The sequence below is a fragment of the Lytechinus variegatus genome, chromosome 5, assembly GCF_018143015.1.
Source record: "Lytechinus variegatus isolate NC3 chromosome 5, Lvar_3.0, whole genome shotgun sequence".
NCBI classification, from domain to species: domain Eukaryota; kingdom Metazoa; phylum Echinodermata; class Echinoidea; order Temnopleuroida; family Toxopneustidae; genus Lytechinus; species Lytechinus variegatus.
Genome location: NC_054744.1, coordinates 4,676,287 through 4,690,341, shown reverse-complemented (window position 1 = coordinate 4,690,341; position 14,055 = coordinate 4,676,287). Strand labels below are relative to the sequence as shown.

The 14,055-nt window shown below is 36.4% G+C and overlaps 1 protein-coding gene across 1 annotated transcript; it reads left to right on the top strand.

Annotated features, from left to right (window-relative positions):
* The first annotated feature begins 682 nt into the window (after window positions 1-682).
* LOC121415114 lies at window positions 683-13,092 on the top strand. Its single transcript, XM_041608211.1, has 11 exons — window positions 683-1,071; window positions 2,380-3,042; window positions 3,604-3,836; window positions 4,378-4,490; window positions 5,815-5,959; window positions 6,636-7,337; window positions 8,456-8,567; window positions 9,408-9,531; window positions 9,871-9,985; window positions 11,776-11,885; window positions 12,351-13,092. The coding sequence occupies exons 1-11, from the start codon at window positions 825-827 to the stop codon at window positions 12,442-12,444; spliced, it is 2,658 nt and encodes an 885-aa protein (XP_041464145.1). The 5' UTR covers window positions 683-824; the 3' UTR covers window positions 12,445-13,092.
* Window positions 13,093-14,055: the final 963 nt, after the last annotated feature.

Sequence of the window (14,055 nt, the reverse complement as noted above, 5' to 3'; positions counted from 1 at the left end):
CCAGAGAACGATTTTGAAGAAGGGTCCTGGTTTGGAGAAAAAAAAATGAGAAGCACAAAAAAAATAATTAATAAGGGGCCGGGATCACTCCAAAATGAACTAATGTGGAATTGCTCAAAAGAAAATTAAGAATACAAGCAAAAAAGGGGCCGGGTTTAATCAAAATTTTATAGGTCATTAATCGAAAGAAATTTTAAAAAGCTCCAAATACAGGTAATTTAATTTCTACATAAATAGGCCTATAGCAGCAGCCTACCCATTACCTGAGACGAGAAGGCCCTACAGCTCGCTCTCATCCTTGCCCGGTGCTATTGCGCAATTATCAGAGAGTGATTGTGCAATCTCTATGTTGATTTTCTATTTGCCTGTCCCCCCCCCCCCCCCCGCCCTAATCCTGTACGTCGATCGCACATACCAATGACATGTTACAGTGTATTTTTAATTATGTTCAAAGCTACAATGTATCTATCACTACATTTATCACTAAATTAATAAGGAATACGAATAGCAAGTTTCTTTTGTTACATTTATGATATAGGCCTACTCGAGGCCTACATAATTATATTGATCATTATTTATTCAACAACCGTCTTACGACGTTTCGGTCATTCGATATCTGACCTAGATCATGTGACTGATCAGCTGACCACAATTATTTATTTTATCCATCGCATATATCGCGTTGTATTTGTATTGAACTCCGGACTGGAGTCTGGGTATTGCGACATCGCAAAGCAATTGCTCTGTCAAGTAGCGATTCGATATAAATAGGGGTCCTGTCTTGAGCTCCAGTAGCATTATTCGACTGCTAGAGATTTTGAGAGATGTCAGTTAGTTGTTCGGCCGAAGTTAGTGGAGAGGTGAATAAAGAAAAAGAAGAATGTCCTCGCACTAGTCAAAATCAACATACCCTCGACGCTGCAGAAAGTCTCGCCGAGCCATCCGCGGACAAAATTGCAGAAAACCCCGATAGAGTTTCATCCGATAAAACAGCAGCCGATTTGTCTGCGACAAGAGCAACGGATATTGTTTCATCAGGGCTAAGGAATATCCAAAATGGAGCAGTAAAAGGTTATTTTTCTTTATTTTTTGGGGGGTTATTAATGATTCTTGATTAAATCAATGGCCTCAGCTCAGCCCTCATTTATTTACAGTTAATTTGTTGACTTTGTTAACAATCGCATGTTGTTATCTGGTTCTGGGATTTTCAAACCACGTTTTTAGGCCACTAAAATTGAGTAAATTACACCAACCTGACTTGGAAATAATAATGTGCCAATTGGCCTTCGCCTTTGGTTGATATCAGTCATGTCAGTATGAGGCTGGTGGTACTTGTGGAGCTGAAAATTTAATTAAGTGAAATACTTTTTGGGGAGTAATTTTTTACAATTCAATGTCACAATCGATTATGAGAGCATGATACAAATGTCTTTTCTTGTCTTTCCTTTTAATGCCAACAATAATTATATTGATTATTATGGCATATGAATGTCAAGATTGACTTGACTTGAATTTTGCTGGGACCGGCAGGTGCAATACATCAGGTGAACACCCTACTCTTTGACAAATAGTGTATTGGTTTTAACGTGCCTATACAAGGGACCAACATTTGCGTCCTTTCTGATGGACGAAGTGTTTCCCAACTATATTCACACCTGCACTGAATACAATTTGTGAGGCATGACAATGCTATAGCATCAGATTTTTTGTTAGAAGCGTTTTGGCATTAGCGGGACTCAACTCAATCCCCTCAGGTTGAGATCTACGATCAAACCCGAAACATGCGCTCTAACCGACTGAGCTACGCTGCCTCCCGTGTAGTGTATGTTGTGTATGTAGTTATTGTTATTAGAAGGAGGCATCACATGTACATGAGCGATTCATGACATTGTCATTGGATTCTAAAGGTAAGCCCTTTGTTGTTGGTGGTGTCTCTTGAGCTCTTGTTTCATTTGTGCCACATTTGATAATCCATAATTAAACCACAACTTCAGACAGAGTTTTCATTTAATTAAAACCAGACTTCAGAATACAGCTGTTTTTAAAGATGATAAAAGTCTCGGACCTTATTAGAATGGAGAAAATGGCCTGTCAGGGTTTCAAACTTCCAACCTCATTATCGGGACTCCTTCAGGAACTGTCTAACGACGATGGCAGGCAACCTCAAACCTCGTCCTATTTCCAATTTCTGTGTGGAAACTCAATGCTATATAGTTCAAATTCAAAAGGCACATTGAGGGTGATGCATCAAAGTGTATGAATATTCATAATTCAATTTACATTATGCAAGAATATATGAGTATCATTTAGTTACAAAACTTCTTCCTTGGCTCAGGTTTGCAAAGTTATTGTTTTTGATAATCATATCTTTGATTGTAGGTACAGAAGAAATCTCTGTCAAGTCCAATACTGGACAGACAAACTACAAAGAGGACAAAAGGAAAGAAATAAATCCAGAAACACCAGGAGCAGATCAGGGCCAACGATCTCAAAAGAAAGCTTGCTCTTTTTTTGTACGATCCGGTCGATGTCGCTATGGACAGTACTGTAGATTCCTCCACCCAGCTCAGTCCAAATCTGAGGAGAGTGAAGATGGGTCCGCAGTCAAACCTGATGTTAAGAGACCTGTATCGAGCTCAGAGGGGAAAGATTCCAAAACAAAACAGACTTGCAAGTTTTATACAAGGTCCGGATGGTGCAGCTATGGCTACAGATGCAAGTTTGCACACGTGAGGAAAGAAGCCTTACCCGACAGGGATTCCGATGCAAAGTCTGGGTCACACCAGAAGCAGACTACAGAGGGCGGTATTGACGAGGAGGATGTCTTGGTGTCGTCCACCTTGAAGCTTTCGCTTGATGATGGAGCGGAGGAGGAACCGGACGGGAGAAAGCGCTCCAAGAAGCCCAAGACATCGAAGCTGAAGAGATGTCGTTTCTATGACATGGGTCATTGTCGTTCAGGGAAGAGATGTCGCTTCTTGCACACGGAGAAAAACGAAACTGTAGAAGATAATGAGGATAATACATATGAAGACTCCAAAGGTTTGTGTTAACTATTCTTTCATTTCTTGCCCATTAATGTTTTCAACCTCTTTTTCCCATCTATGTTTGCCTGGCTCGTTTTCTCAAATTCTGTGTTTCATGCCATAATTATTATATCATACATGGGTTTCTTTCATGTTAATTATTTCTTCATTGGCCATGAAGATTTCAGTGTCTGTCAAATGTATTCAATTAAGATCTAAAGTGAATATTGACACCATGAATACAGTATAGTAGAAAGTAAACTGCAATTTATTTTATTTAGGGAGATTTCTTGTGACTGGTGATAGAAAGTGCCATGTGTGAAATGGCTGGTGGAGAATAAATGAATGATCAATTGATTCAAGTTTTCTAGTCTGATTTCTTGCCATCAATGTTTTCAACCACTTTCTTTTCTCTACTTGTACCTTGGTTCTCATTCTCAGAAAGTAAATTATGAATTATGATTTATTTACAGAGATTTATTGTTTTATTCATGACTGATGTTAGATCATAATGATAGGATGCTGTGAAAGGAAACAAAATATTTATATAAATCTCAATTTTGAATTCTTTCCTTAGAAAATGTAGCTCCAAGGCAAGAAGACGAGGGCGGTTGGCAAACTGCTCGTAAACCGGTCGGACCAGTCACAAGCCGTCCATTGTCTGAACTGAAAGAGGGTGATGCAGCCAAGATGCGGGAGACGGAGATCAACCAGCTTAAGAAGAGGTTTCCTGGAGACAAACTGGTAGTGAGCGATGAAGGTGACAATACGTCGTATCGCTTCACTATCAAGCCGACAGATCCTGACTGGGTAAAGCCAACCGGTCTTTTTAAAGAAGTTTGTAATGAGACAAATTTTATAGCAAGTACATGTCTCTGCTGATTTTTATTTTCTTTTCAAAAGAAAGAAGGGCAACTCTTGGATATGAAACAGAAAATGTGTATTTCGGGATGTATTAACTCAAATTAAGACACAAATTAAAATTGGGATTTTTAAGACTACAACCATGTTGGAACCTTCTGCAGAATCTTGATTACCATCCTTTCAAGATTCCTTTATTTTAGTTGCTTTGTTAGAGTGGCTATTAAACATACAGGAATGTCGGCAGAGAATGAAAGGTGGGATGTGATTCATACTATGTAATTTATACTAACCCTTGAGATAGATATTTTTCTGTGATGCTCTTATTGTACATCAGATAGGTGAAATTTAGTACCAACATAGGCAACATCAATCCCTGTAAAAACAATTTTTGTGTTGCATATGATCTGTGTTTTGCATACTTAAAAAGATGAGGAATGTATTTTAATACATTGTGATTATAAATAGAAATACCATCCTACTTCCACAGCCTTATGATCTGAGCGAGTTTGACGTATCTGCCATTTTTCCCTTGGATTACCCAGTCTCACCATTACAAATCAGCCTCCCCGAAGATCAGGTCCTTCCTACTGTCATATTGAGGTAAGTGTTATTGCAAATATCCACTCTAAAATCCTGGATAAGTTATATATGCAGTTATGCACTTTACCTTGGGGGCTTTTAAAAGGTAGGGGAAAGGGAATTTTAAACAAATGAAAATTATCAGAATTGTTCTTGGATATGTGGTGGATTAGTCTTCTGACTTTGAAACAGAGGGTCGTTGATTCGAATCTCAGCCATGGCGTAATTTCTTTCAACAAGAAATTTATCCACATTTTGCTGCACTCAACCCAGGTGAGGTGAATGGGTACCCAGTAGGATTAATACCTTAAATGCACTAAGCGCCTTTAAGCAGCTAGAGCTAAAGTCAGGGTTATATATAATGCAGCATTGAATATATACAAATAGATAATTGGCATATAAATGCTATGTATTTTGTGTGTAACTTGACTATCTTAGTACATTTTTTTATCTCTGTCATATTGGACTCTAAATTGCACTGTAATTTATATAGACTCTTACCATATGGGTAGATAAGAATTGTTATTTCTTGGACTTTAAAACCAGTGATTGTATTAACCTATCTGTTATCAAGTCAGTGCATGAAGGATATATGTCCATCCAGGTCTAAATCCTTTTCTTGTAACATGTTAAAATCCTAAATGCACTATAAATTGGAAAGTAATTGAATAATAATTTTGTTTTACTAAAATCATCATTTTCATGTTTACAGGAATCTCTAACATTATGGCATCCTTATCTGTGCTCTTTTTATCCAAAGTTTTATTCCAAAAATGTTAGCTCTTTCTGTTCTTTAGTCATTTTTATTACTGTGTTCAAGAAACCATAAGCACAAATCTTAACATTACCCCCCCCCCCTTGTTACATAAATTTTGTTGGTTCAGAATATTTTTTAGGTTGATATTTGTAATAAATGTCCAAAGGAATATTTTAACCAAAATAATAAGCATTGTACCAGCTCTTTAAAGTGAGTAAAAGGCAGAAACTTTATTTTAGACACTTATTTGCATGATCAATTACTTTATGATATATATATTTATATACGGTATATATGTAATAATTTTCTGAAAATTTTACTGAACAGTCGTGAGTGTACATCCGGCTCTAATATGCATGCAAATTTCTGTGGCGATCGCGCAATCTGTGGTGGAGATCTGAAAGGGGGTGTAAATTGAACCCCCCCATAGTAAACTGGTCTGAAATACCCCAGTTGAAATAGGCTTAATGGTAATGCTGTTATCAATTTTAACTACATGTCCCATGGGAAGGGCCCTCAACAGCCAATCAAAATCCAGTATTCCAAGAAAGTTACAATCTTCGTGATCTTGCTATTCTAATTCTCCAGACACATTTCAGATGCTGCGGTCGAGTGGTTGGAGGCCAGGGCTGCTACCAACAAACTTTCTGGGAGAGCAGAGCTCATGATGCGGCCATTCCTTCGATGGTTTGACCGGAGTCTAATGAGACTCTTCACAGAGGGTGCTAGGAAGGTAACTTTATTCTTTTCATGCCGTTAGCTTTGAGAATATAGGTTTTTCATCATTTGGAAAATAGGTTAAACTGCTGATGGTTAATCCCCCTCATCTCCCCCCCAAAAAAAAAAAATAAATAAAATAATAATAGCCTAATAATGATAAATAAATAGAATGGATAGAATAATTCAAGCAAAAATTATTGATTTTTTTACTACATTGAACAGCTTGTTAAGTCAGCCTGTTATGAATTTGTAGCCATTTTTGATGAACATAATATAATATTTATTCATTTCATAGAGTTATTTCCTGATATGTCATCATAGTTGTCGAACAATTTGGCTTTATAATCTTTATTGTACTTTAAAATAAAAGCTAAAGTAGTATATACGAAAAGACTGATTGTGAAAGACCATGATGGAAATAGTACAGTTTGTTACTACCATATAATTTTGTGAAGCTTCGCCTCATGAGTTTGTCAAACTTTAGCTGAATTTGTTGCTTTGTCAAAATAGCCTATTTCACATCAATGTATTTCTTTCTGTCCACTACATCGAGGCAAACAAATAAATGGGAAGTGAAATAATTATGTACAATTTGATAGCAATGCATTGGTAATATGTACAACTTTATTCTAGTATTTCAGAGGGCATGAATGCTGACATATTCTTCATTTTCTTTCATATTTGCACAGTTTAAGAAGGAGGTGTATGCTAAGGCTGCAGGCTTTGAATTCATCTCGTATTCTGCCAAAGGAGGAGAGAAGGAACCGGTTGATCAGGAAGAATCGGACGCTCCCTCCCATCCCAAGGAAGAATTCATCAACCATGAGATGGATGAGAATCGAGAAGAAGCTGAGGGCGATGAAGAAGATGATGTTGATGATGATGAACACGAAGAGGATGCTGAAGAGGAGAATGCTAAAGGAGAAGAGGGCATGGCAATAGAGGGAGATACCGAAATCCAGTCGGGTGACTTGACTCAAGCGGTTGCTGCAACAAGTGCCTCTTCACCCCCTCCGGACCAATCGCCTCCGAAACCCTCCAAGTACGTATCCCCAACAGAGAACCGCCGCGGCACCGAAATCCGTTTCCCTCGCATGGAGATGAGCGAGTCCGCTGCAACCCTCGCCTGCGAGAAGATCAAGATCCGGATCCAGTGCTCCCGGTGCAAGGTCCAAACGGACGTCAGCGTGGCTCCTGGTCTCGCCATGGTCCTGGGATGTTCTAGGTGTCAGAACCAGCAGGCTGTTGGGTATAGACCATGCATCATTCATCAGTTCTCATCGGTGATGGGCTTTCTTGATCTTACTGGTTGCGTCCCTGTGGATCTTATCATATTTGAATGCAAGTTCCTCGTCTCTTGCTTGGAATGCTCTACAAACTCTATCATTCAGGTGTGTAGCATGTTTCTTTTGTTTTGCATTCAATTATATGATAAATGCATGAGACAGTCAAAGGAGAAGTCCTCCTCAACAAATAGTTGATTTGAATGAAAGGAGAAAAATCCAACAAGCATGACACTGAAAACTTCATCAAAATCTGATGTGAAATAAGAAAAGTGATGACTTTTCAAAATTTCGCTTAATTTCACGAAACAGTTATCTGCACATCCTGATCAGAATGGAAATGAAGGAACTGATGACATCATCTACTCACCATTTCTTTTGTATTTAATTTAGTAAAATGTGAAATATTCTAATTTTCTCCTGTCATGTGAAAAGAATTTATTCTTCCCTGAATATGTTGAATTACCATTGTTTTAGTATTTTGTGGTTCAGTCAAGTTGGTCCTTATTATCAAATTTGTAGAAATGGAAATATTGTATAATTCAAACAATAAAAAACAAAATAGTGAGTGAAGGACATAATCGACTGTCTCATTAGCATACCAATGAGTTGTGCATATTACTATTTTGTGAAAAATAAGCGAAACCTTAAAATGTCATAACTTTCTTATTTTACATCTGATTTTGATGAAATTTTCAGTGTTACGCTTGTTGAGTTTTCTCTTTTTTTTCAAATCAACATATTTCTGAGGTGGACTTGACCTTTAGATAAGTTTGTGAATTCTTTGATGTTTACAGAATATCATAATCATGTTGAAAGCACTGGTGTGCAGATGTGAGAGGTGGCTTGTTGGGGCTATTCTTCCCCTCCCTCCATCCTCCCCCCTCAGAAAAAAAAATGATGACTGAGAAAAAAGGTCAAAATCTTCCCCATTTGCCAAATTCTGCTCTCTCTTTTTATTTTTTACGTACTACACTACTGGTTGAAAGAATACTACATGTATAATGCCTTAACTGACTTTACTTGGTAAAGAAAAATATTAATAGAATAACTGATATTTCTTGATGTGCATTCTTCATGAAAAAAGAGGTCAGTTCATAATGGCCTTGAAAACTCACAAATAATGCTTACAAAATCACTATAATTTAATCTGAGGGTCAATATTTTACCAAGAATAGGAGTCAAACTCATTCAGATAATGGTTTCCAATCTAACTCCTTGAACAGGGCATTCAATACGGCCAAGACCGTCTTGCGTGGTGCTCCAAATGCCATCAAAAGATGAGCGTTGCCATGGATACAGCTAAATTCCAAAGACTTGTAGCTTCTGTACCTGAAGGTTAGTTTCGATTTGATACTTTTGCTTTGATCCATTTTTTTTTTCTTTATCATTATTTTCTTTCTAATGTCGGGACCATTCTCTTTGTGGAAACTGTTTTTATTTCTCTTCAATTTGAGCATGTAGTGTAAAATGGGTAGAGATAGGCAAACAAATTTTCCCTCAGATGATTCACTGAACATGATTTGATTGAAAGGACAAAATACGAGTTCTTTGAGTCTGTCGATAGGGTTTTATTCTTTTCTTTCGGTAGGAGAAACTTGGAATGTGCTAGTGTTCTCTGTTAGCATACAAATGATGGTATGAAGCTCCTCACAACAGCTTACAGGATGTGTTTAGAATGAATATGAAATCTTGGACTAAATTAGTCGAGGGCCAGCACGGCCATAACATTTTCAGGTGTCCTCTTTATGCTAGTTTGTAGTGCTATAAAAGAAGTGCCCCTGCCCTAAAGATATTGATATATAAGGCCTGTGAAATAATCAGCAGTTAATTGTTTAAGCTGTATATGGGCTGTGGGCTCCCTGTGGTCTAGTGGTTCTCATTCTCGCCTTTCAAGCACAGGGCAGTGGGTTCGAATAATAGCCATGGCGTGGTTTCCTTCAGCAAAAAAGGATTATTTCCTTGAATGCACTGAGCTCCAGTGATGGTAGCTCGAGCTAAAGCCGGGGTAATAATAACAGTGCTTTGTATCCTCAGGCAAAAAGCGTTTTATAAACCAGCTATTTTTATTATATTTCATTTAGTGGATATATACAAAGAAAGATGCAATATAAGTTGACATTTTTATTAAATTTGTCCATAAATCAAACTTTTCTTATTGTTATCTTAATTGGACAGGTAAGACAGAGGTTGTTGCGGTGAAGAAAGATAAGCGTCAAAAAGACCCTGCCATTCGAGAGGGGTTCCCCCTACCAGCCAATGGAACGTGCCAACATTACAAGAAAAGCTTCAGATGGCTCAGGTAAATAATTTTTAAATTTTTTGCCCAATTATTTTTACAATTTAATAAATCTTCATATTAAAAAATTAAAACTAATGAAAAAATATTGGTGAAGGTTTGAGGAAAATCCATTAAAGATTGTGAAAGTTATTAGAATGGATTTTTTACCATACGATATATAGGAAAGCTTCTCACATATGACATCACAAATCAATGATTAAAATTCTAATAACTTTTTTATTATTTGATGGATTTTTTTTCATTTTTTTTGAGATATTATTTTTCTGCTGTTTTTACAATAAAATTTTTCTCAAGGTGAACTTTCCCTTTTAATGATTTTTATTTACTTGTTCTGTTCAGATTTCCATGCTGTGGTAAATGTTACCCATGCGATGAATGTCATGACCTAGCGGAGCTGGATCACGAGATGAAATTTGCCTCTCGCATGGTTTGTGGATTCTGCTCCAAGGAACAGGTAAAATTTCATTGTCTGAGTTGGTTAGCCTTCTGGGTGACGAAATGGATGATCTTCACAGGCAGAAGCGGGGGGGATTGGGGACGTGTCCCCCTAAATTTTAGGTGGGGGGAAGATCCCCCCTAAATTTTTTGTTGATAACCTTTCTTTTTTTTTGCTTATCAATTTTTTTTTCTGCATCCCCCCTAAAATTTTTGGTTGATAACCTTTTTTTTTTGCTTGTCAAAATTTTTTTGTGGTCCCCCCCTAAAATTGTTGGCTTCCGCCGCCAATGATGATCTTACTACTAAATGTTTAAGAATGAGAAGATTCAGAAGCTTATAGCTTCTTACAATGTGCTATGGAACCTGTGATTGGAAGATACAACAAAGCAGAACTGAATGATTTTAAGGGGAATCCAATCCAAATAAAAACTTGTGTTTATAAGAAAAAGAAAAAATCAGGCAAGTTGATGGGGGAAAGTTCGAACAATATTGGACAAACAACAAGAAAGTTATGAATTTTTAAAGTTGTAAATATTGGTAATCACTATACCCATGAAGACTTCAAATTGGGCACATATTGGATGTCATAGTGATGTATTAAAGGCAAGGACTTCTCTTCCATGTACTCCAATGTATATTATGGCTAAGATGTCACTTTGTCCAAAAGTTTTATTTCAAATTATATTTTTCTTTCATGAGGACATAAAACAATATACTACCTGGATTATATTTAGATTACTGCCCCAGGGGAATGGGTACTTATTAGTAGAAAACCACACATCCCTGATAATTAAGTACATGGCCTATGCGAAAGTTGTCCTTGCCCCTTGTCATAATTTACTTACCCAGTTGCCAATTTGAAATCTGCATACTATTAATGATCTCAATTTTAAAGCAGCTATAACTTTCTTATTGCTTGTCCGATTTCTTTCAAACTTTCGCCATTCTGTTTAATTTATTTTTCTCCTTCCCAACACAACATTTTATTGCCAAGGCTGGATTCCCCTTTAAAGCTCTTTGGAAAGGATGCTTGGGGTACTTGAATACTAAAATATGATTTAGGAAACTAAACAGAGGTTGTTTGGTCAACTTCAGAGCCCTCAAATAGATAATTTGGCCAGCCCAGGTTACCCACATGGCACTTAATACTTTGTTGGACGAAGCCCAATTCAAAAGAAATTGCGCAGTGTTGGTAATCCAAATGAGTTGGCTGAAATGAGTTGGTTCTGGTCAATTTAATGAAATGGCGCCATCTAGAGTTGGGATAGTATACATGTTCTTAATGGAAATTTTTATCAATACAGAAGCAAGCTTTTTGACACTTTTGACATTTTATCATGATTTCCATTTACATGTGCATCATGGTTTTTCAGCAATACATAATTTTTTTCATTTTTTTTCTCATCTAATAAATATTGGGCAATTTTGGAGGTCACTTTTTGTCATTGATTTGTATCAAAGATACAAGGAGGCATGGTGGCTCATCAACATTTTTGTTCTGACAAGCTGTCAGATCTGACAACTTTCCTTAATTTTGATTTACTTATAACTGTCGGATAAAACAAGACTTGTTAAATAAAATGTCTGAGCTGTCCTTTCATGAAACGGTCTGGTGACCAAGGTTTGATTCCCAACTTGGTGCACTCATGCACTTTGGTAAGGCATTGGCCCTCTTGTTACTTGCTGACGAGCCTTCAAGGTTTTTTAGCAATCAGTTAAAAATCATCGCCATCATCGTAATTATATCTCCATAGAATACATAACCTCGTTGAAAAATGGTGGAACTTTTTGTGTCTTTTGATTTAGCCTTACTCTGCCGACAAGCCTTGCCAGTCCTGTGGATCCAATGTTACCAAGTCCAGGACCACTCACTGGGAAGGAGGATCGGGATGTAGGAACAAGACCAAAATGAGCCGGTAAGGATAGACTCATAGTTTTGTGGTATCGCTGATGATGGAGATAATGATGATGGTGATGATGATGATGATGGTGATGATGATGGTGATGATGGTGAGGAAGATGGTGATGATGATGATGATGATGCTAATGATGGTGAGGAAGATGGTGATGATGGTGAGGAAGATGAAGATGGTGATGATGATGATGATGGTGATGATGATGATGATGATGGTGATGATACTGTGAATGGGGATGATGATGGTGATGGTGAGGATGGTGATGATGATAATAAGGATAATGATGAGGATGATGAGAATGAGGTTGATGATGATAATGATGATGATGGTGGTGGTAATGATAATATATGATAATAACTTAAATAAAAGTATCATCTGACAGAAACAAAATCAAATTACTTTGTTTTCAGATTGAAAAAAAAATATCCACTTTTTTTAATTCTCTTTCATTTCTTTTTTCTCCAGAAATGACAAACAGAAGTTTGCCAACTTGAATAAAACTACATCACGCCATGCCAAGAAAGTGGAGGAATTCCAAAAAGGGAAGAAGAAGAAATAAACTTGTACCCCGACCTCCCCAGCCCACCCACAAGAGCTGAAATAGAAGAAACTAGTTTACCTCAATTCATTTGCTATAAATAAGCCTGCATGATGTCAATCCAATTCATAATTTGCCATTATTTCAGATCTATCTGACATGTATATTTTATGCAAATTATCTGCAAGTAGTTGTAAGTATAATATATCAACAATATTTTATCTCGAGAATTAATATGCTTAGCAGAATAGTGTGCAAAACTTATATTGTTAACATGAAACATGTAAGAAAAAGAATAATGCTCCCTTTTTTATAAACTTTTCAAAGTGCGTTTGTGGCTGCAATTAAGCTTACGAAAGCAAAGGAAGATTGTAGAAATTTCAATTTGATATTATTTCATATCAATCTTTATTTTTGAAGATTATGTTTGTAAAGAAGATATATCAAATGTATATGCTCAGCATTATATTATTGGGCAAAATATATGCATAAGCATGAAAAGGTAAGAAATAGGAAAATGCTCTACTTGTTTGTTTGGTTTTTTTGGGGGGGTCAACTTTTGAAAGTGCATTTGTAGATACAATTAAGTTTGCAAAAGAAAGAAGAATTCAAATGTCATCATTGTATTTATATAATTTATCAACATTCCTTCAACTCTTGGTATTTGCCTGGATAGACACTGGGCTAAAGCAAGAGTGATAGTTTAGTTTGTTTTCTAGCGCTCTCCAAATAGAGTGCTTGATCAATTGCATTTCTCTCGGTTATTATACTATACTTTTCTCAGCAATTGTCTAAACACAAGACTCTGTGACTATCAAGATTGAAAAAATTTAGTAATTCTTTAGGTTTCAAAGAAAATTGGACATAATGAGAGTAAAATAGCAGATGTATATTTCATTTCTGTTTTGTTTAGATTTTATTTTGTTCTCTAGCTTTTTCCTTCAAAAGAAGAATTTATTTAACGAATATTATGAAATTGATATATCTCAAAAATAATTTGTAAAGAAGATATTTCTATTAATTTACAAATGACTTTGAAAATATTACTTGTTGAATCAATTTAATGGCGGTTGATAATTAAACACTTGAAAAATTTAATTTGATAATAAAATCATCACTCATGATAAATCCGAATGAAATGACACTTTCTGAAGAAGATTCATATTTGTGGACATTGGTGGATGTAATATTTGATATAATTAATTTGGCCAAGCTATTACTGATTTACCTTGAGTTGTGGTCTGGTGAGCATTTCGAGAAAGGGAATGATGGGATTTTTTTCCTACAAAGACCATAGTAAAAGTGCTTCTTGTCTAAGTCAAAATAAAAAGGCGTCAGATTTGGCAACTTGACCGACAACAATGTTTGATGAAAGGCTCCCCGGATGAAATGATATAAACTTGTGAATGGTCAACGATTGATTGATTGCTTGCTTGCTTGATGGATGGATTTGATGGATGGATTGATTGATGGATTATGATGATGATGATGAGATTGATTGATTGATTGATTATGATGATGATGATGATGATATTGATTGATTTGGCAACTGAATGGTTGAATGTTTTATATGAATTATATACTGATTGAGCAAGTAATACATTTTATTGTTCGTTTGATGGGTTTAATGAA

Bases quoted from the DNA above. Each gene is read 5' to 3' on its own strand.
- LOC121415114 (XM_041608211.1), top strand. From the start codon at position 825: ATGTCAGTTAGTTGTTCGGCCGAAGTTAGTGGAGAGGTGAATAAAGAA. The intron at 8,568-9,407 runs GTTAGTTTCGAT...TTAATTGGACAG, and splicing joins TGTAGCTTCTGTACCTGAAG to GTAAGACAGAGGTTGTTGCG. The intron at 11,886-12,350 runs GTAAGGATAGAC...TTTTTTCTCCAG, and splicing joins AACAAGACCAAAATGAGCCG to AAATGACAAACAGAAGTTTG.